At 42.6% G+C, this 23,183-nt stretch overlaps 1 protein-coding gene across 1 annotated transcript in view; it reads left to right on the top strand.

Moving 5' to 3' along the window:
• Positions 1–23,183, top strand: part of TNFRSF19 (TNF receptor superfamily member 19) — a 143,669-nt gene that overhangs the window by 44,709 nt on the left and 75,777 nt on the right. Inside the window, exon 3 of the mRNA XM_040340516.1 lies at positions 12,072–12,182. Coding sequence (XP_040196450.1) covers positions 12,072–12,182 — 111 coding nt within the window. The remainder of the gene's footprint in view (positions 1–12,071; positions 12,183–23,183) is intronic.

Here is a 23,183-nt window from a genome sequence, read left to right as displayed (position 1 = left end):
CTCGCTGTGTGGTCCCAACCATATTATGGGTTTCTTCTGATACAAATGGAAAAGGCTTCTAAAATTTAGGCACCAGTAGTAATTTTTTTATTTTTTTTAGACATTCTGGCTCCAGGGATTCTTTCAGTCTTGCTTGAAGATCTGTTCTGTTCTGTTCTTTTCCTCTAAATCATACTTCTGTATGGAAACTGAAGGGGAGAAGCCAAAGGACAGTTCATATTTATAAGAGCTTTGGCATCTTAAACACCAAGGCCCGGATTCTCGTAGCACTTACGCCGACGTATCTCTAGATACGCCGCGTAAGTGCACAGATGCGCCGTCGTTTCTATGCGCCTGACTCTTAATGCAAGATACGCCTGAAATTTGGCTTCATCCGACCGACGTACGTTTCCTACGCCGTCGGAGCCTGTGCGCATATTTACGCTGGCCGCAAGGGGCGCTTCCATTGATTTACACATAGAATATGTAAATGACCAAGATACGCCTTTTTCACGAACGTACTTGCGCCCGTCGCAGTAGTATACACCGTTTACGTAAGGCGTACATCCGGCGTAAAGTTATTCCACATATAGGAGGCGCATCACATGCAAAGGTATGGACGACGTAACAGCCGTCGTATTTTACATTGTTTACGTAGTACTACGTGAATAGGGCTGGGCGTAGGTTACGTTCAGTGATTCGATGTATTTTAGGCGTTCGGCCCGACGTGATTCTGAGCATGCGCACTGGGAAGCGTCCACGGGACGGCGCCGTTCGTTTGGCTATTCATTTACATGGGGTCACGGTTCATTTTACATGTAGCACGCCCACCTTCCACCTACTTTGAATTAGGCGGGCTTACGCCGACGGATTTACGTTACGCCGGCGCAACGTAGGGAGCGAGTGCTTTGTGACTACTGCTCTTGCCTCTCTGAGTTACGTCGGCGTAGTGCATATGAGATGCACTACACCGGCCGAAATATGCGCCGCTCTACGAGAATCCGGGCCCAAAACTATAGGCAAACTTTTTTTTAAATCTGAGTTTGCATTTTTAAACGAAAGTCCACCAATGGTCCCTTTCACCCGCTTCACCAAAAACAGGCAACTAGTACACAATCCAGTGCAAGGAGATGGAGTTTTCCTGGCTCTTTAACCATGTGCATCCACATTGTAGCAGGCACCCCTGTTCCCCATTCAAAAGACCCCTTGGCCAAAGCATGGAGGTGCAGTGTGTGCAGGGGCAGACTGACCATTTGGGCACTCTGGCACTGCCCGAGGGCCCCATGCCACTAGGGGGCCCCATCAGGGTTGCCAGCCTCAGTAAAACCAGGGACAGTATGTGAAAATTTGTGTTTTTTTTAATTTATTTTTTATTACATCTGTCCCTGAAATGTCCCTTACCGACATCCTTTTGGTCTAAAAATCCCAAGATTATAGCTGCCCCGCCTCTCCAGTACCTTTTCAGTGTGTGTGTATGTATACTGTGTGGCCCCATAATCTCCTATTGCCCGGGGGCCCCATAATCTCCTATTGCCCCGGGGGCCCCATAATCTCCTATTGCCCCGGGGGCCCCATAATCTCCTATTGCCCCGGGGGCCCCATAATCCCCTATTGCCCCGGGGGCCCCATAATCTCCTATTGCCCGGGGGCCCATGAGTTGTCAGTCCGCCCCTGAGTGTGTGTCAATTTTTCTGCAGAGTTCTTTGGTGGGCTTAAAGTGATTCTATACCCACTCTGTTTATTTACATTGTCCCTTGAGTTGGGTTGAGTTGAGAGGTACCTTAATGTAGCACGGTCTTGCCCCAAAGGGTCCCGACGCCCATAGCATTAGCATAGCGTTCCTGGGAAAAGAGGACCCAGGAACCAGAAGCAGCACCGAGCGGCAGAAAGGGTGGGAGAAAGAGGCTACGCAGGAAAGGCTTGCGTGAAAAGCCAAGTTTTCAGTAATCCGCGGAAGACCGGGATAGTAGGGGCCTCCTGGAGCTCGACAGGGAGGCTATTCCATAATACGGCACCCTGGTAGGAGAAGGCCCGACCACCACGCCGGATCTTCTTGGGCACCGAGATGTAGAGGAGCTATCTGCCTGTAGATCTGAGTGATCTGACGAGAGCTCGTTTATGAAAACGAGAGCAGAGATAGCTAGGGGCCAGGCCCTTAGCCCTTCTATTTCTGTATGTGGATGATGGCACTGTAATTATTTTAGGAAAAAGATACTTAGATTTTTTTTAACTAATCTATATACAGCTGTCACGTGACCCAGCTCTTTCCCAGCCTGTGTGCAGGGAAACTGTGCCAGGAGGAGCTTCTAGTTCTCTGCTGCTGGTCACATGTTCAAAAAAAGGAGCCTTTTCAGATAAAATAAAAATACAAAATAATTATTATTAAAAAAAAAGTATTAAATCATCATACAAATATATATTTGGAAAAAAAAAAAAAAAAGATTTGAACAGTAACATGATGTGAGTGGATTTCTGACAGTTACCAACTGTGTTAGCCTGTGTCTTAGAATAAGAGGGAGGGGAAACCTCCATCAGTCTCCACGTAATATCCCACCTCCATTGTTTAGCTGGTTGGTAAACCTGGAGAAGGGAGGGAGTGGGCTCTCATTTTACCATTGTGTATATACCCACATGTGTGACTCAATAGTCACATGGGCTGCTCGGATGTGATAGGGGAAGGAAATGCTCAGCATGGAAACTCACTAAAAACTGAGCATGTGCACAGGTGCCAACACTGCTTTGCAAAATTCCCAAATGCATTAGGGACATGGACAGGAGGGGGGTTTAAAGTGGAGGTCCACCCATAAATGGAACTTCCACTTTTTGGGATCCACCCCTCTCTGGTGTCACATTTGGCACCTTTCAGGGGGAAGGAGGGAGCAGATACCTTGCTCCCACTTCCAGGCATAGATCACCTCAGTGGTTGAGGTAACCTACGCCACTTCCGGCGCCTGCTCTGTCCTCCCCCGCTGTCTTCTGGGAGACACACATGTCCCAGAAGACATCAGGGACCAGTGAGGACGCACAGCATGACTCGCACATGCGCAGTAGGGAACCAGGAAGTGAAGCCGCAAGGATGGCGGCAGCAGCAGCAGCCAAGAGCTGACTGACAGATTGGCTTTGGCTGCCGACATCGCGGGCTTCCTGGACAGGCAAGTGTTGATATTTTTTTTTTTTTTTAGGGCTGTTACTGATTAAAATTTTCGTGTTCGATTAATCGACTAATTTCGATTAAATATAGCGCACATACATTTTTCTGATCACCATCATATATAGTCCCCACTGTAATGTCCACAGACATCTCTCCCCCACTGTAATGTCCACAGACATCTCTCCCCCACTGTAATATGGTCCACATCTCCCCCACTGTAATATGGTCCACGTCTCCCCCACTGTATAGGAAGATTAGTGCTTGCTTAGCCTTACCAGAGAAGCCGGCCGAACACGAGCAGTTGAGGCTGGGTGATGAGGTCAGCACGCCGCTATAGGCTCACCAAGGCCACCGCCGGGTGGACCAATATGGCCGCCTCTCCGGGAGCTAGGCTGAAGCCACGGCCTTTCCTATGGCCGAGGCAGCAGCGGAGCTCCGTGGATCACGGTGAGAAAAACAGAACCCACAGTTCAACAATAACGGCTTTCATATTTCTATTTCGAGGGAACAAGGTCCATTTTAGCTGCATTCAAGTGTCTGTGTTTACTTTTCTCACACAGCATATCTGTTAAACCTGCCAGAAATTCAGTGCACTCTTAAAGGAAACTTTCCTTTTTTCTAGTGCTCCCTCCTTCCCAATGCCAGTCTCACCTAGGTATGAGTGGCGTGTCCTGAACCCAGGAAAGGTAGCTTGTTCATGATAGCGGAGGTGTACCAAGATATCGTGCAGGACACGGTCTGTTTCACTTTAGCAGCAGATCGCCAGAGAACAATGCATATGAATGAAGGATAACTCTGCATGGCACCTAAGAGAAAGATCGGTGTGAAGTACCTCTTTAACTTCTGTGCATTCTGCCTTGGCCCAAGTTATGTCGCCTACCTTGCTCAGTTTTCTTCTAATGAACTACGCCAACCCCTGTTATAGAAATTGGGATAGAGGGAGTTGTTCTGTATATAAACAGGGAGTGCTCGGGCATGGGCAACACCACTGCTTGGGATCTCGGTGTAGCAAATTATATTGTTTTGTCTGCTTAAACTAAATGTTAGGAGATCAGTTAATATTTAAAATTTTTAAAGGATTTTCAGAGTGGAACATATAACATGTTCCCAATGCTGCAGCCGCTGCCTGCTGCCCTCTCTCCCTGTGGCAGCAGTAGGGGGATAAGTTTCCCATACTAACCGGCCTCCTTTTTTTTTTTTAAATCAGCTAGGCTGTGCGGGACGAGACTCCACCCAAACGCCCGCATCATTCATTAACTGGGGCGGTGCTGGTACTTGCAGTAAAGCACCCTTAGTCTTGGCGACGCTTTACCGCTGTTATGGCGACGCTTTTCGGCCAATAGCGGGGAGATCGCTGGTTCAATGCTTTACAGGCTTTAATAAAATCTAAATATTAAATGCACTTTTTTTTTTTACCTGCAAAAAAATGTGCATTTTATATATTTTCTTTCAAAACTGTGAACTTCTCCTGTAAAGATAAAGGGCTTGGGGAAAATGTGCTTATTTATTGTGGCGAAACATACACTTTAAAGCAGAATTTCGGCCATACTCCTAACTAGTTTTAAAATTGCACTCTTCTTACACCTATGCTAGCTAACCTGTATGTGAAAGATACTGTATTTACCTATTTTCAGGCCACTTTGGTCTGGTCGCGGGATCTCATTCCACTGTGTCAGCCAGCATGGCTTCAGGGGAGAGGAGGGAGCGCTAACAACAGATGGGCCATTAAAGCCTATGGGTGGCATCACTGCTCCAAACTCTACCTGCTGTTGTCGGAGCGCTCCCCCATCTCATCTGTAGGCCCTGATGCCTGACACCAGGGAGATCATGTGACCACAACAGGCTGAGAATAGGTAAGTACAGGCGGTCCCTGGGTTACAAACAAGATAGGGTCTGTAGGTTTGTACTTAAGTTGAATGCAATGCCAAGCTGCCGCTAACAAAGCAAACAGAATATTGGCATGCATTAAAAAGGGGATTAACTCCAGAGATAAAATGATAATTTTTCCGCTCTTCAAGACTCTGGTTCAGCCGCACCTAGAGTATGCTGTCCAGTTCTGGGCACCAGTCCTCACTAAGGATGTACTGGAAATGAAGCAAGTACAAAGAAGGGCAACAAAGCGTCTGGAGGATATTGGTTGAGGAAAGGTTGCGAGCCCTGAACTTATTCTCTCTGGAGAAGAGATGCTTGGGAGGGGATATGATTTTAATGTACAAATACCGTACTTGGTGACCCCACAATAGGGGTAAAACTTTTTCGCAGAAGGGAGTTTAACAAAACACATGGCCACTCCTTAAAATGAGAAGAAAAGAGGTTTAACCATAAACTACATAGAGGGTTCTTTACTGTAAGAGCAGCAATGATGTAGAATTTCCTTCCACAAGCGGTGGTCTCAGCGGGAAGCATCAATAGTTTAAAAAAACTTTTAGATAAGTACCTGAATGACCACAACACACAGGGATATACAATGTAATACCGACATATAATCAAACATATAGGTTGGACTTGATGGACTTTTGTCTTTTTTCAACCTCACCTACTATGTAACCATGTAAGTCGTCGGAACAGGTGCATTTTTTTAAGTGTAGCTCCAGCCCAAAAAAATACTTTTAAGCTTTTTGGATAGCATAGGGAAGGGTTAACGCCTGTTTTGCTGTATTTCAGAAGATTTCAACTCACTCCTGTTCCTGTGACAATTTTATATTTGGAAAATTTGGGGTTGTTGTGGAAACAAGCCTTTGTGATAAAGCTTCAGTGGAAGACATCTTTTTCCTACAATAACTCTTATGCCTCGGACACACGACCGTTTTTCTCGGCAGGAAAAAAAACAAAGTTTTTCCTGACGGGATTCCTCTCAAGCCTGCCTGCATACACACAGTCAGGCCAAATACCGCCCGTCCAAAGTGCGGTGATGTACAACACATACCACGGGACTATAAAGGGGAAGTTCCATTCAAACGGCGCCACCCTTTGGGCTGCTTTTGCTGATCCTCGTGCTAGTAAAATTTTGGTGAGACGTTTCGCGCGCTACATTAAACGATGCAATAATTTGCAGCGTGACGAATGTGATATCTCCATTACGAACGCTAGATTTAACAGAGCGCTCCCGTCTCATACTTGATTCTGAGCATTTTTTTCCCCTCGGAAAAGCATACACATGACCGGTTTTCCCGACGGGGAAAAAGTCCACCGGGAAACCCGACGGGAAAAAAGAAAGCTGGTTCTCCTTTTTTTTTTTTTTTGCAGTTTTCTCGTCTGGAAAATTGCGATGGAGCATACACACGGCCGTTTTGTGCCGGCCAAAAGCTCTTGTGGCAGTTTTCCCGACGGGAAAACCGGTTGTGTGTACAGGCGTAACAGGAGAGAATTTCCATTCCTAGCGGTAGATTGTCTCTCACTTCCTGTTGTCTCCCTCCATTTTTAAGTAGGAGATGTTTGTAACTAGGGGACCGCCTGTATAAACTATACATCTTTCTTACACAGGTTAGTTGGCATAGGTGTTGGGGGATTCTCATCTTCAAGCTCAGATATATAAAAATAAGGGAGACCATAGTTGCTTCTCATATTTGTAGTTTTTATGGCACAACGTGATTACCTTAAAGAGGTTGTAAAGGTTTGTTTTTTATTTTCTAACGGTGCATTGTTGGTTCAGTAACCTTTTTCTTTGATTTTCCCTTCTAAATGTTTTTTTTTTTCATTGTCTGAATTTCTCACTTCCTGTTCCACCTCAGTAAGCTTGCCCCCATCATTCAAGCCGTTCTGGCTGGGGGTTAGTCGGCGTGCTCGACCCCTCCCTGTGGAATTTCACAGCTTCTCCTCGCAGGGATGTAGTCCCAAGGAAGGCGGCAAGCACATTGACTAATCCCCAGCCAGAACGGCTCGGATGATGGGGACAAGCCTAGGAAAAGGTAAGTGAACCAACAATGCACTAGCTTAAAGGAACCTATTTAGAAAATAAAAAATTAACCTTTAAAACCCCTTTAAAGCTAATGATGTGGGATGTTGGGGCTAAACTGTTGAAACCTCATGCAATTCTTTTGACTACTAGTCAATTTAAAAAGGCCTGGCTTCCTTGTTGGTGCTTAGTGTTCAGCCCCCATACTTTCCTCTCCGGTGAAAGCAGCTCCGGGGTCCTTTTTGAATACATGGGTATACAAGGAAGGTATCAGGTTTTTTGTTTTCTTTCCTTTCCCCTTATGCACACAGCCCCCGCTTGGCTAGACACTTTCAATCACTAAGGGCAATATGTTTTCCTTCTCTGGAATATACTAAGAAACAGACAAAGTTAATTACATATCTAACTTTTTTCCCCCTCAAAGTAAATGAAGTGCAGAATGCTCCACATGTTATTTTAAGTTGGCTCAGATCTTCTGTTTTGAATTTGAATGTCATGCATGAATGCACCATTTTGAATATGGCATCCAAATGGTATTCTAGATCGTGAAATGTTATAGTTGTTTTTTGTCAGTTGCTCTGCTTAGTTATGAACTGTATGTACAACATCAAAAGACACTTAGAACGTGTAGAGGGTTCAAAATCAATCCAGTAATCAGTGTGTTGGAAACCTGTACTTGCCTTTCCTTCTAAAAATTCTAGTTTTCCAAAGCCAAGCCCGGCACAGTCAACTTGTCAACTAGTACAACCGCTCAACTTGTACTAGGACATGAGATCTGGGACCGAAGCCATTAGATCATCAGGCAATTAGGATTATTAGTCAGCAATACTGCCTTCATTTTTCTCTTAATAAAGGCCTCCTTTAACCGTTACTATGTTCTTGTACACGGGACGCTGCTAAACATACGTTCAGAGGCAGTTGGACGCTTTTTTCAACTGCCCCTGAACTCATTCAATGTTATCCTATGTGACCATGTATACAGTCTTGCTTATTGCCATTTTTAGGTAGTTGCGTTTTAACAGCGTTTCTTCGAAAGCAAAAAAATGGGTTCAGACGCTAAACGTGGTAACCCGCGTTTATTTTTTTTGGAAAGGCTTCTAAACGTGGCAAAACTGACGTTTTAACCACTTCCAGACCGCCGCATGTATATGTACGTCGGCAGAATGGCACGTACAGGCACATTGGCGTACCTGTACGTCTCCCTGCCTAGACGTGGGTTGGGGGTCCGATCGGGACCCCCCCCCCCCTCGCTACATGCGGCGGTCTGATTCCCGCGGGGAGCGATCCGGGACGACGGCGCGGCTATTCGTTTATAGCCGCCCCGTCGCGATCGCTCCCTGCAGCTGAAGAACGGGGAGAGCCGTATGTAAACACTGCTTCACTGTGGCGGCTGCATCGATCGAGTGATCCCTTTTATAGGGAGACTCGATCGATGACGTCAGTCCTACAGCCACACCCCCCTACAGTTGTAAACACACACTAGGTGAACCCTAACTTCTACAGCGCCCCCTGTGGTTAACTCCCAAACTGCAACTGTCATTTTCACAATAAACAATGCAATTTAAATGCATTTTTTTTGCTGTGAAAATTACAATGGTCCCAAAAATGTGTCAAAATTGTCTGAAGTGTCCGCCATAATGTCGCAGTCACGAAAAAAATCACTGATCGCCGCCATTAGTAGTAAAAAAATAAATAAATAATAAAACTATCCCCTATTTTGTAAACGCTATAAATTTTGCGCAAACCAATCGATAAACGCTTATTGCGATTTTTTTTTTTTTTTTTTACCAAAAATAGGTAGAAGAATACGTATAGGCCTAAACTGAGGAAAAAAAATGTTTTATATATGTTTTTGGGGGATATTTATTATAGCAAAAAGTAAAAAATATTGAATTTTTTTCAAAATTGACGCTCTATTTTTGTTTATAGTTCAAAAAATGAAAACCCGCAGAGGTGATCAAATACCGCCAAAAGAAAGCTCTATTTGTGGGGAAAAAAGGACGCCAATTTTGTTTGGGAGCCACATCGCACGACCGCGCAATTGTCTGTTAAAGCGACGCAGTGCCGAATTGTAAAAACCCCTTGGGTCATTTAGCAGCATATTGGTCTGGTCCTTAAGTGGTTAAACGTGGGTTACTACCTGTCAAGTTTAATCATTTAGGATCCGTTGGAAAAGCGTCCCGTGTACATGGAGCCGAAAAGTGACTGTGGCTGCTAAGCAGTAAATTGGATGGCCGCACACTCCGCTGAAACGTAATAACTTTATTGATCCATTAGGACTGGGAAAACAATTGATTTGATTTAAAAATCGAGTTGGCAGGTCAAATTGATTTCATATTTTTTAAAAATCGATTTGTTAGATTTATTTATTTTTTTCCCCCCCAAGACCAGCGCTGACACCGCGCCTGTCCCGAGGAGCTGCGGGCAGGAGTTTTTAGGTGAGGCTTCGGCCTAGTCCGAAGCTGTGGCCTTGGCTAAAAAATTCCTGCCGCCGCTCCCCAGGAATGGCACGGTGTCCATCAAAAAAAAAAAAACCTTGATTCGAGTCATAAATCAATTTTTTTTTTTTTTTTTTTGGGGGGGAAATATCGCCCAGCTCTATGATCCATATCACAAACATATGTAAAACCCATAGCACGCAGAACTGCAATGCAGGTAGGAGAGATGTTAACGTGTTTCATACCCTATGCTGCTTATTCATAACATACTGCACTATGGCTGCTAATCATGCCTAGTCATGTCTGTGAATGTCAGAGTTTTGCAATGCCTCATGGGATTTGTAGTTCCGCAACAGCTGGAGGGCCGTAGTTTGAGGATCCCTGCTTTAAAGTGTTACTAAACCCAGGACCCTGCATTCCCTATATCTGGTCTCCCACAGTACACAGAACATGGGAATGCAATTATTTTTGTAAATATAAACTATTAAATTCCTTTTCTCATCAGCAGTATATAACAGTCTTGTGACTTCTGTCAGTGTCTGGTTAAAACTTGTAGGGGGAGTTTTTATTCTCCTCTGACTGTCCTATAAGGCTGCATGACCCTTGGCCCTCCGGACAGTGCTGATTGTCAATCACATGCACCCTCCCAAAAAGAGAAAAAAAAAACTCCAGCGATACACACCAATCTGAGCATTTGCAGAGAGACTCCAAGGCTCTGTGCTATCAAGAGATGGATTGGGGACAGTGAAAGAAGGGGTGGATCAGAGAAGACGGGATCAAACTGCTTTTTTTTATTTTTTTTTTTTTTTACACAATGCGGAGGATTTACCCCTTAGCTTCTTTAGTGAACCTAACAAGCATGCTTTATTGCATATACAGGCTGATTTTACTGTTGTGGGTTTAGTAACACTTTAACAGAGCCGGGCTTCCAGTTATGGGGGAGCATGTGACCTCCCCCATGTGACAGTGCTTGGGCCTGAGCAACCAATCAGCAGGCCCAAGCATTGTCATTGGGGAGAAGCGGTGATGTCATCCACCAGGGTAGGTCCTCAACCACTTAATTATTTTATATCTAAAAATGTATCTAAAATAAATTTCCAGTACACTAGCAAGCGTGTATAAGGTGGTGCGAAGAGGGAACATGGTAAACAGTAGTAACCTTTAGCAGTCAACCATATTTGAATACTATACCCAGATTAGGTAAAGGAGTGTGCCGATTAATTTTTAAAGGCCCCTTTGCTTTTTTGTGGACATTCATGCTTGCCTGAAATTTTGGCTTTCTAGTGCAAGGCCCAAATTCTGTTGGCTTCAAAGATCAGCCAAACTCTACAAACTATGGGCCAGATCCACAAAAGGGATACGCCGTGGTATCCCTGTTTCTATCTATGCGACTGATTCATAGAATCAGTTACGCATAGATATTCCTAAGATCCGGCAGGTGTAATAGTTTTACACTGTCGGATCTTGGGATGCAGTACCTCGGCCGCCGCTGGGGGCATTTCTCGTCGAAATTCCGCGTCGGGTATGCAAATTAACACTTACGGAGATCCACAAAGCGGTTTCCCTTCGTGAAGTCTCCGTAAGTTGTTTGCAAACGCAAAATTAGGGCTACTTTTACAAAGTGTAAAGTTAGTACACCATGTAAAAGTAGACCCTTCTTTCCCGCGACGCTGTCAATTATTTTTTTTTTTTTTAATTTTCCCGCCGCATCTTTTTTTTTTTTCCCGACGCAACTTTTTTTTTACCCGGCGCGATTCCCAAAACTCGGCGTAACGTAACTTCGCGCAAAGCACGTCGGGAAAATCGCGTCGGGAGCATGCGCAGTATGTCCGGCGCGGGAGCGCGCCTAATTTAAATGGGACTCGCCCCATTAGATTGGGCACGCCTTGCGCCGGACAGATTTAAAGCGGATGTGCCATGGGAAAAAAATATTAAAAGCCAGCAGCTACAAATACTGCAGCTGCTGACTTTTAATATTAGGACACTTACCTGTCCTGGAGTCCAGCGCCGATCGCAGCAGAGGACGAGCGATCGCTCGTCTCTCTGCTGCTCCCCCCGCCATCCACGCTGAGGGAACCAGGAAGTGAAGCGCTGCGGCTTCACTGCCCGGTTCCCTACGGCGCATGCGCGAGTCGCGCCGCGCCCGCCGATTGGCTCCCGTTGTGTGCTGGGAGCCGAGTTCCCAACACACAACGGGGGGCGACGGGATGTGACGGAATGCCCGTATTTTGCCCGTGAATGCCGGGCCGGAAGTGGGTGCAAATACCTGTCTTTAGACAGGTATCTGCACCCCCCTCCCCCTGAAAGGTGTCAAATGTGACACCGGAGGGGGGGAGGGTTCCGATCAACGGGACTCCACTTTAGGGTGGAGGACCGCTTTAAGTTACACAGCCGAAAATTTCTAGGTAAGTGCTTTGTGGATCGGGCACTTGGGTAGAAATTTTGCGGCAGTGTAACTTAAATAGGAAGATTTAAGTTAAGCCCGCTGGCTGTGGATCAGGCCCTATGTTACCGAGTCTTTATGATATAAACACTTTGCAGTGGAGTTTTATTTTTTATAAAAAAAATTCTCTTCATTTATTTGCCAATAATTTCTGTCTCTTGTTAGGTTGGCAGAGGGCTTTCTGAAATTGGAGATTGCAAAGAACAGGAATATTTTGACAATAGTGGAATTTGTCGACCCTGCAAGCAATGTGGCCCGGGCAAGGAGCTCTCTAAGGTATAGTGGATGATAAATCCTTTATTAGAATAAAATGAAAATATATATGTTTTTTTTTTTTTTTAGTGATCTGCATTTGCAAAACAATGGAAAAACTCACTGCAAACCTACTGGTGATTTTATGACGTTGTTATAACATCCAGTGTGCATGTGGCCTAACAATCATAACCTGATTTTGTTGAAACTCCCAGAGCATAGCAAAGGAGACATTATAAAAGTGTAACTTCTTTTTTTTTTTTTTTTTTTTTTTTACATTTCTACAGTTACTTCCTGGTTTTTGCCTAGGCAAATGATGTCATACATCCCAGGAGTCTTTAGCAGAGAAGGGGTTTCTCAGCTAAGCACACCCTCCTGCATGCATGCTTGAGTTAAGGGCAGATGGATTCCTAGGAAGTAAATGCTACATGAATAATTTGCCCTTACTCAAGATGGCCATGGGCAGAAATGCTAGGGGGGTGTTTTTCAAAGTGATTTTTCAACTAAATAAAGCATGGAGACATGGATGGATTGGGGGGTTTGATCTGAATATTAAAAATGAATTTAAATAGTGTTTTTGGTTTGTGATGCTCAGTTGCAGTGAAGATCCGCTTTAGAGCCGGTTCACACTGGGGCGACTCGTCAGGCGACTCAGCCGCCTGACAAGTCGTGTCCTATTCTATTCAATAGAACCGTTCTAATAGGAGCGACGCAAGTCTCTCCGACTTAGAAAAAGGTTCTTGTACGACTTTGGAGGCGACTCGGGGCGACTTGCATTGACTTCTATACAGAAGTCATTTTGCAAGTCGCCTCTGAAGTCGTCTTCAGGACGCCTTGCCGAGTCGCCCCCGAAGTCGTGCCGCCCCAGTGTGAACCGGCTCTAAAACCCGGCTCCTAAAATTCATATAATTACACAGATCTTTTGTAACTTGCATTTGTGAAAGTCGTGGTACGTGCCACGACACCTGTAGGTGTTCTAGTCTATTTTGTAATTTTATTATTGTTAAAACTACCTTTTTTTTGTATTTATCACTTATGGTTTTCAGTAACTGGTGGTGGGTAAATGCCGGAGTTCTGCTTTCAAGCATTTGCTGTTATGAATATGCGATTAGTTTATTGTCCAAAGTCTGGGGTATGCCCCCTTTAAATGCAGCCAGGTGCATGGTATATGGCATCCTTGGCAATACCCTGGGGTTTAATACAAAGGAACTTTCATTGGTCATTTATTCGCACAGCTAAATGGAATGTCAAGATGCATTATTTATTTCAACACGGAGACTGGTCGTGTGATTATTGTACAGGCAAAAACGTGTTTAATGCTTATTATATTATACTTTGTATAATAGTATAGTAAGAACATTCAGACCATGATTTGGGATTTTAAATAAACTTTTAAAAGAATCCTTGCAGTATACATAAGTTAACTTCTTGTGATGGTGTTTTTTTTTTTTATACTGGCACAGTGCAGCATTATACAGTACCTCATTTCACATACAAGTTAAAGGGGTTGTAAACCTTTGTGTTTTTTCACCTTAATGCATTAAGGTGAAAAAACACGATTAATTGTTAAAACATGATGATCTTGATTTACAGTGCAAAACCGAGCTGTCAAATGTTTATCAACATTCCTCTGCGCTGAGAGATAGTAAAGAGAAGACCTACAATGTATCCCTCAGTTCACTGCATTTACACCGCAGCGTATCGTTTTCAGGCAAAAAGTCTTGATTTTAGCGCCATTTTGTACAGGTCAAAAGATTACCACTGTAAAAAGCAGAAAAATGCCTGTAATCTGCCTAAAAACAAGCTCATGTACTTTTTTGAGCTTCTGGCATTTTGCTTCAGGCGACAGAACTCTCAGATGTGAACAGGGGCCATTTAAATGAATGGGATTTTGCTTGTTGGGCGTTTTGAAGCATTTGAGATGAGCGGTTTACGAGCTGAAAACGCTCAGGTGTGAATGGGCCCTAATGAAAGGAATTACCTTCGGTATGTAAATTAGGGCAGTTTAATCACTTGAAGACCACACCTTTTTCTGACATTTGTTGCTTTAAAGATAAAATCCATGGCCCAGATTCACGTAGGGCGGCGTAACTTTGTGTGGGCGTAGCGTATCTTATTTACGCTACGCCGCCGCAACTTAGAGAGGCAAGTGCAGTATTCACAAAGCACTTGCGTCCTAAGTTACGGCGGTGTAGCGTAAATGAGCCGGCGTAAGCGCGCGTATTTCAAAGTAGGCAGGTCGTGGGCGTGTTGTATTTAAATTAAGCGTGACCCCATGTAGATGTATGGGCGAACGAACAGGGCATGCGTGCGCATGCTCAGTATCACGTCGAATTTACGCCCTAAGATACGCCGGCTCAATGCCTGTGCCGTGAACGTAACCTACGCACAGCCCCATTCACGTACGACTTGCGTAAACGACGTAAAAAGATACGCTTGTTCTGACGTCCATACCTTGCATGGGCTGCGCCACCTAGAGAGCAGCTTTATCTTTACGCTGGCGTATGTTTTGCGTAAACGGCGTAACTAATTGCGACGGTCGTACGTTGGTACGTACGTACGTACGTACGTACGTACGTACGTACGTACGTACGTTCGTTCTTGAGTCCGCCTATCTACGGCATTTGCATATTCTAGGCGTAAATCAACGTACACGCCCCTAGCGGCCAGCGTAAATATGCAGCTAAGATACAACGGCGTAGGAGTTGGCAACAGATAAGCATATCTCAGATTGAGAATACGCTTATAGATACGACGGCGCCTCATTCGGACTTACGACGGCGTATCTACTGATACGCCGTCGTAAGTCTTTGTGAATCCGGGCCCATATTTTTTGCTAGAAAATTACTTCAAACATTATATATATTTTTTTTAGCGAAGACCCTAGAAAATAAAGTGGCGGACTTTGCAATGTTTGATGTCGCACTGTATTTGCGCGACGGTCTTTCAAACACAATTTTTTGGGAAATAATGCACTTATAAAGAAAAAACATAAACAATAATGTTAACCCAATTTTTTTGTATGATGTGAAAGATGATGTTACACCTCGAGAATCGTGATCTCTATTGTAAGCAAAAAAATAGTGATTCTCATTTTATCCAGAATCGTGCAGCTCTAGATGGGGGTATCAGTTTTTTATTTTTAAAACATTTTATCATTTTCCTGCCACTTTGTGTTGGTCCATCACCTAAAATCCCAATAAAATACATTTAAGTTTTTGGTTGTAACATGACAAAATTTGGAAAAATTTCAAGGGGTATGAATACTTTTTCACTGTATACGCACTGGTGGCTCCTAGGGAAATAATTTAAGATTGATAAGTTAGTCCTTGCAGTAGTATTTTTGCAGTTTAGTACCAAGGGCCCCTTCCTCTGTTTTCCCACTGATTTCGGCACTCTCCTGGTCTGGGAACACTGTATACTGAGGCTTACTGATGATACAGGATTTGGCAATAAGCTAAAACATCTGTTGAAACTGATATGTGATTTAAATTAGTTGGAAACAGATCATCGTTTGAGGCTACAAAATTGACATTTTTTTAACTGGAAGGGAAAAAGCCCTCGCTGGAAATTAAATTGGTTGTCTAATGATTCTTTTTATTAAATTTTGTTAAAATTAACTACAGCCAAAACTAATTTAGTTTATTTTTGTTGGAAGATAAAAAACGGCAAACGCGGTGGTTTTTATATTTAGTGGAGGATAATTGGGTCTGCCTTGGTGAAAATCATGCTATCTCTGTCTTGGTTTCACCAGTTTTTAGACCATATCTATAGGGTCCCTCTGGATATCTTCTACCCTTTGCCTTCAGTGAAGGGACTAAAGGGGTTGTAAAGGTTTTTTACTTTCTTCTAAATAGGTTCCTTTAAGCTAGTGCATTGTTGGTTCACTTTCCTTTTCCTTTGTTTTCCCTTCTTTTTTTTTTTCTTTGTCGGAATTTCTCACTTCCTGTTTCTCCTCAGTAAGCTTGCCTCCATCATCCGAGCCATTCTGGCTGGGGGTTAGTCAGCCAGAACAGCTTACTGAGGAGGAACAGGAAGTGAGAAATTCAGACAAAGAAAAAAAAACCTTTAGAATGGAAGTCGAAGGAAAATGTTAGACAACCAACAATGCACTAGCTTAAACAAACCTTTACAACCCATTTAAGCTGGCCATACACTGGTAGATTTCCAAACGCTCATTCGTACAATTGATAATACCAGAGAGAGTTGACAAATGTACGGTAATTTTAAAAGTACTTCCAAAAATTTTTTTTGGCATTCACTGTTGGAAGGAGTGGTATTTTGTGAGCGAAAACCATACTCACTGTTAGAATTTTGTTCCTTTCATCCTGCTTTTTAAGTTTATTTTTTTTGTTATTATTTTTGAAAATGATGATTTTTAACCCAATTAACTATTCGAAAGTTGAAAAAACGTTCTTAAATCCAATTTTTTAAAAACTAAATTTAGAGACCACAGTATGATGAATGCACTCAAGGAGAGACTCCAAAGACTTGCTGATAGGTTAATTGGCTTCTGTTTATAATTGGCCCTAGTTTTTGAATGTGAGTTGGGGACCTAAGATTGTAAACTCCTTGGGTAGGGACCGATGTGAAAATACAATGTATATGTAAAGCGCTGCGTAAATTGACAGCGCTATACAAGTACCTTAAAGTGGAGGTTCACCCAAAAACTCAAAGGGTGCACGCATGTCAAAAATAACACAGAACATCCAAGCTCAAACTTGCTAAGCAATCAGCAACCAACCAAATTCACCTGTCTAACAGTGCGTTTAATAACAGGGGTTTAGTTGCACGCATTTGCAAATACATGTGTAAGCTGCAGGTCCCGTCAAGGCTCCCTGTGTACTGCAGTCCCAACTCTAAAGTTTAAAGTCTCCTCAGTGAAAGCACATGAACTATGAACATTATAAACACAAGGTCCCAGGATCAAATCCCGGACACGGCGTGACACACCGCCTAAGAGACAGGGACCATCGTAGAGGCTCCATGGTGTTATATATGATGTGGTGTGGTGACATAGGGGATTTGCTCTACAAAACCATAATCGAGCATGACGGAGAAAGTTCTTATGTTTGCAGTCAGTCTGTCCCAATAAGTGGAGAGAGAAGAAAAGAGGTGCTGAGGTCACGGGATGGTTCAACTTTTAATGCACAATGCTTTTGTGCCACTGGAAAAGGCAGAAGCCCCGATCAGGGCCAGAGTGAAGAAGTGTCATAAACACACCAAGGATTCATAGAAGGGACCCAACATACAGCTTTATGTTTATCATGTGACCACAAAAATAAAGCTTTGGACCCCTTGGTGTGCTGATAACATTTCTCTACTTTGACCATTCAGGGTTTCCAGCCTATGGTCATTACAGCGCCCAGCACTCTTGTATGTGTGCATGGGGAATATTGTGCTTGGACCAAATCAGGACCAAGTACCTAAAATGAAAATAAATAAATAATCCAAATGAAGTCTGCAGAGAGAAAAATGTAAATGGTAATGCAAAATGATTAATGGGATGGTTGCTATGGGGAGGGGGGGGGGTACAGTAAAAGCTTGGATTGTGAGCATAATTCGCTCCAGAAACATGCTTATAATCCAAAGCATTTGTATATCAAAGCAAATTTCCCCATAAGAAATAATGGAAACTCAAATGCTTCGTTCCACAACCATTTTATTCCTAGGTCCTTCAGTTTATAGTCCATATAGCAATGTGACCAGGTTGTGTAACCATAAAATGTCCATCCACAAATGGAAGCTTCCACAAGGGGATTAGAAGCAAAATCCAGCAGGAGCTACAAAGTATTAAAGAGAAGATGGGCGCCTCGTTGTGTCGCAATATGTTGCTAAATGTTTTACTTTCATTAAATGTAACCATATTGCTACACATTGTGACATGACGCTGCTTTTATATCAAGTCAAAATGTATTAAAAAATGTTGTTTATTTTGCAAAACGCTCTCAAACCAAGGTTTTACTGTACTGCCTTGTCTACCATGTTAAACCCCATGCGAATTAGAAGAATTGTAGAAACAAAATCATGCATGTAATCGAATGTTTAAAGCCTGTGTTTAATTTAAAATACTGCATACAACTAACATGAGTGTATAAGAAACCCCTGTATATTGTCTCTCTAAAGCAGGGATCCGCAATTAGCGGACCTCCAGCTGTTGCAAAACTACAAGTCCCATCATGCCTCTGGGTGTCATGCTTGTGGCTGTCAGTCTTGCTATGCCTCATGGGACTTGTAGTTCTGCAACAGCTGGAGGTCAGCTAATTGCATATACCTGCTCTAAAGCAATGTGATGGTGTATTACTTTAAGCGTTGCCATTGACAGTAACACGTTACATCATGGTAGAGGGTGGGCCAGATTCTTAAAGATGGGCTTCATTCCACCCATTTATATCAGTAGAGTCCCTCTCAATGTAAAAGCAGTGCAGCTGTCCCTTAGATTCACTTCTACAGGGAACTCTGCCAAGGAATTTGTCAGAAGATTTAAGAAGGAACAAATGCTTCTGGGGTCTGTTCAACTTCTTGTCATTTCTTTTATCTTAATCTTCCACATACCAATTTTAAGACATTTACTATTCTAGAGAGATATCTTGATTTACGGTTTAATCTTTTATTAAATAGACAACTTCATTAGGAATAATATATTTCATCTTGGATATACGGTTATTAAAATATTTTCCAGCATTTAATAATGATTCTCAAGGTCATGTTGCTGTTCCCTCCTGTCAGATACAACACTGTGGTTTTTAAATTATCCCATTTTGGCATTCAGAATCGTTTGTGTTTTACAGCTTTATATATATATATATATATATATATATATATATATATATATATATATATATATATATATATATATATATATATATATATATATATAATTTTTTTTTTCAAACGTACAAGTTATGCTCTCTAGTTTGGATAAAAAATGGCCTCCTTTCTAGTGTTTCCAGTAGTTCCTTTGAAAATAAAATTGGACTATTGTGAAAATACGAGAAGCATAAAAAAATACAAAAAAAAAAAAAATTATATATATATATATATATATATATATATATATATATATATATATATATATATATATATATATATATATATATATATATATATATATATATATATATATATATATATATATATATATATTTATTAATTATAATATAGCAATGGGGGAGCCAGCGGTGCCATGACACAGGGGAGACCCCTTAAATATGCCCAGACAAGAACGATAGAGCTGGTGCAAGCCACAGTAACAGAGCCACAGCCCACCAGCACAACAGGCCTCGATACATGACAGAAACCGGGATCAGCGCCCCCTCCTGGATCCATCAAGCTTGACGCATACTAAATATTAGCAATAATGTCATGCACGGTAGCGGCCATCTTGGAATGCTGGATTGCTTTCCAGAAAGCCGCAAGACAAAACCACTGGTGGGGGACCCAGATCTGAACTTTGGTGTGGAAGAACATGGTGGGGCCATACCCAAAGCAAGCCCTGACCTCAACCATAATGAACACCTTTTAAGATGATTTGAAACGCTGATTATGAGTCCGGTCTTCTCGTCTAACATCATTACCTGACGTTGCTGATGTTTTTTTGCCTTAATGGGCAAATGTTTCCACAAACATTTCAAGATCTTGTGGAAAAGCTTTCAAGAAGAGTGGAGGCTAGGATGTCCAACTCACTCATTGCGTTACATCGTTAATCTGGTTGAAGTTCATCCAGTTCAACCAACACAGAAAAAAAACACACGCACACACAATCAAAAACCTTCAATTATATACAATCCTGTACCCACAGTGGATCCAGAAAAAAAAATGCATGAACTGTTATGTCCCCTTGCCACTCTGTGTCCCTGGTGTTGCTGGCAATGCTGCCAGAATCTGCTCAGCAAGTTACACACACAGGCCGATGTACTTCTTAACCAGAGCAAGGTTTATTACTCAGAATATTATGTCATTCTTACATGGAGGAGTCTTGATCAGGAGAAAAAGGGCAAGGGTTACAGTGATCTATCACAAACATCACATGAACTAATTTTGCTGCAGCAGCGGAAAAAAAATTCCTTCCTTAACCCCCAACAGGTAATTCGATATTCCCTGGATTAACTTTACCTATAATTGTTGGTATCCAGGTAAATTATGTGAAATTTAGGAAAAATTATATATATTTTTTTTAAACCATCTGCTGATCTGGCCAGAACCAGATCTTGATGGAGTCTATTCCATATTTTTTATGGTGGCATGTATGCTCAACTTACCCCGCCAGTTTGTGATGTGAAGAATCTTTTAACCCAGGATATTTTTATTTTTGATGGACTTGTGGACTCATTCAATAAATACCACGGTTTTACACTATGGTGATCTCTCTATCACTTGCATGAGAGAAAAAGGCCATCTTCGTCTGCTGGATGGATCCTTAATGGAGTGTGTGAATCCATGCTTTGCTAGGCTCCTATAACATGGAGTCTATCTATCCGTTCTGGGTACATCTTTTATACTTCACGGTGGAAAGAGCACTTTGGGTGTCTCTGTTATCCTTCATTCCAGAAATCACGAGGAGTGTTTGGACACTTTTTTATATGGACGCATTTTTGGATTTATTATCCAGTTTTATCCATTAGGCACTAGTGTGGCAATCTTTTTGTTTTACATATTCCATATTTTCACAGCTCTTACTGTGAAGAAACCTTTCCGTATTTGAAGATTAAATCTATTTTCCTCCAGACATAAAGCATCCTCCCTTGTCCTCTGTGATGACCTTAATGTGGAGGTTCACCCCAAAAAAATATTTTAACATTACATTTAGCCGAGTTGTCCTAATGACAATCGGCTGTTTTTTTTTGTTTTTTTGTACATACCGTATTTTCACCGCCGCTTCCGGGTATGTCTTCTGCGGGACTGGGCGTTCCTATCTCATTGACAGGCTTCCGACCGTCGCATACTACGCACCATGAGTTGCCGAAAGAAGCCGAACGTCGGTGCGCAGGCGCCGTATAGAGCCGCACTGACGTTCGGCTTCTTTCGGCAACTTGTGATGCGCTGTATGCGACGCTCGGAAGCCTGTCAATCAGATAGGAACGCCCAGTCCCGCAGAAGACATACCCGGAAGCGGCGGTGAAATACGGTATGTACGGGAGAAAAAAAAACTGCCGATTTGTCATTGGGACAACTCGGCTGAATATAATGTTAAAAATGTATGTTTGGGTGAACCCCGCTTTAAGGTGGATAACTCCACACCAAGTTCATTATACGGACCACTTATGTATGTATCCCCCCCCCCTTAATCTCTTCTCAAGAGAGAATAAATTCAGTTCCTATGAATTTCCTTGTACAATCTTGCTTGTAGTGGAGCTCCTCAATGCCTCTTACCTGTTTGGTTGCCCTTCTGTGCCCTTTCTCCAGTTCCCCAATGTTCTTTTTATGACCTGGTGCCCAAAACTGAACTGCATATTCAAGATGAGGTCTTACTAATTTGTACAGGGGCAGAATTAGTTCTCTAGAGTCCATACCTCTCTTAATACAAGAAAGGATTTTGCTCACTTTGGAAACCACAGCTTGGCATTGCATGTTATCATTGAGCTTATCTACCAAAAAAAACAGTTGTACTCCCCCTAGTATGTATGATCCATGCATTTTCTTGGCCCCCAAGTGCATAACTTTAAGTTATAAACATTAAACCTCATTTGCCACTTAGATGCTCAATTAAACAGTACATTGAGGTCGACTTGTAAATTGGAGACATCCTGTAAATAAGTTATTCCACTGCATAGTTTGGTGTCATCTTCAAAGACTAAAATGGTACTTTTAATCCCAGACCCAATATCATTTATAAAGTATTTAAAAGCAAGGGTCCCAACACTGAACCTTGGGGTACACCACTGATCACCTTAGACCATTCAGAGTAAGAATCATTAAACACTTCTCTCTGAATTCAGTCTTTTAGACAGTTTTCTATTAATTTACAAATGAATTTTTTTCATATAGGTCATGTGATGACCAACTTTTTGCTATGTAGTATATGCTATGTCCTTAGGCTTCATATATACTTGTAGATCAAGTTGCCCAAGATTTCCTGTATTTGGTTCCAGTTTAAATGCTGTCAGAGAGGGGAGACCAAATGCCCCAATAATACAAGAGCTGCATATGACTGCAGATATGCATGTTCTATCCATCCATGTAATACCCAAGCCTATAACTTTTGGTTGGGACAGGTAATTCCATGTGCTGCTTTGGCAAATGAGGTATTGTAACAGGTGCCGTTGAGCCGCCTGTTCTCTATAGTAACAGGCGCCGTAATGAGTTCCATGCTGGAACGTATACGGCGCTCGCGCAATGACGTCATCGCCCGGCGCCATGGTGCGTTCCAGCTTGGAACGCGGAAGTGCGCCACGAATCGGCCCTTCTCTTGAATTCAGTGCTGATGCACTGCAGCTGTGACTGCCTATAAAGGCATTCATTTGAAATAGAAACAGCGTTCTATTATTGTCAGCCGTACCGGCTACGCTACAACAAGGGGCAATATTATGGCCAGCTAGCAAAGACCTTCACTGCGTACAGCCTGCCATCGCTGTGGACAACATGAGTTCTTCCTTGCTGATGCCCTACACTACGGAGTCCCTTGATAATTAGCCATTTGGGTTGATTTACTAAAGGCAAATCCACTTTGCACTACAAGTGCACTTGGAAGTGCATTCGCTGTACATCCGAGGTGCACATGCAAGAAAAATAACAAACAGCCTTTTAGCGCACACATGATTGGATGATAAAATCAACAGAGCTTCCCCTCATTTCAGATCTTTCCCTCAGATCTACAGCGATTGCACTTCCAAGTGCACTTGCTGTGCAAAGTGGATTTGCCTTTAGTAAATTAACCCCATTGTGTCACTTGTAGTTCTACAGAAAGATATGCTGCATACTTTTCACCTAAAACAATTGCTGTTATTTATTATGGCTTTTGGCTATTAACATAATACTTGGGATAGACTGTTGTGCCTATGGCTCTTTGCTAAGGAATACCTTAAA

Source organism: Rana temporaria, chromosome 2 (genome assembly GCF_905171775.1).
Source record: "Rana temporaria chromosome 2, aRanTem1.1, whole genome shotgun sequence".
NCBI classification, from domain to species: Eukaryota; Metazoa; Chordata; class Amphibia; order Anura; family Ranidae; genus Rana; species Rana temporaria.
This window is presented reverse-complemented; position numbering and strand designations above follow the sequence as displayed.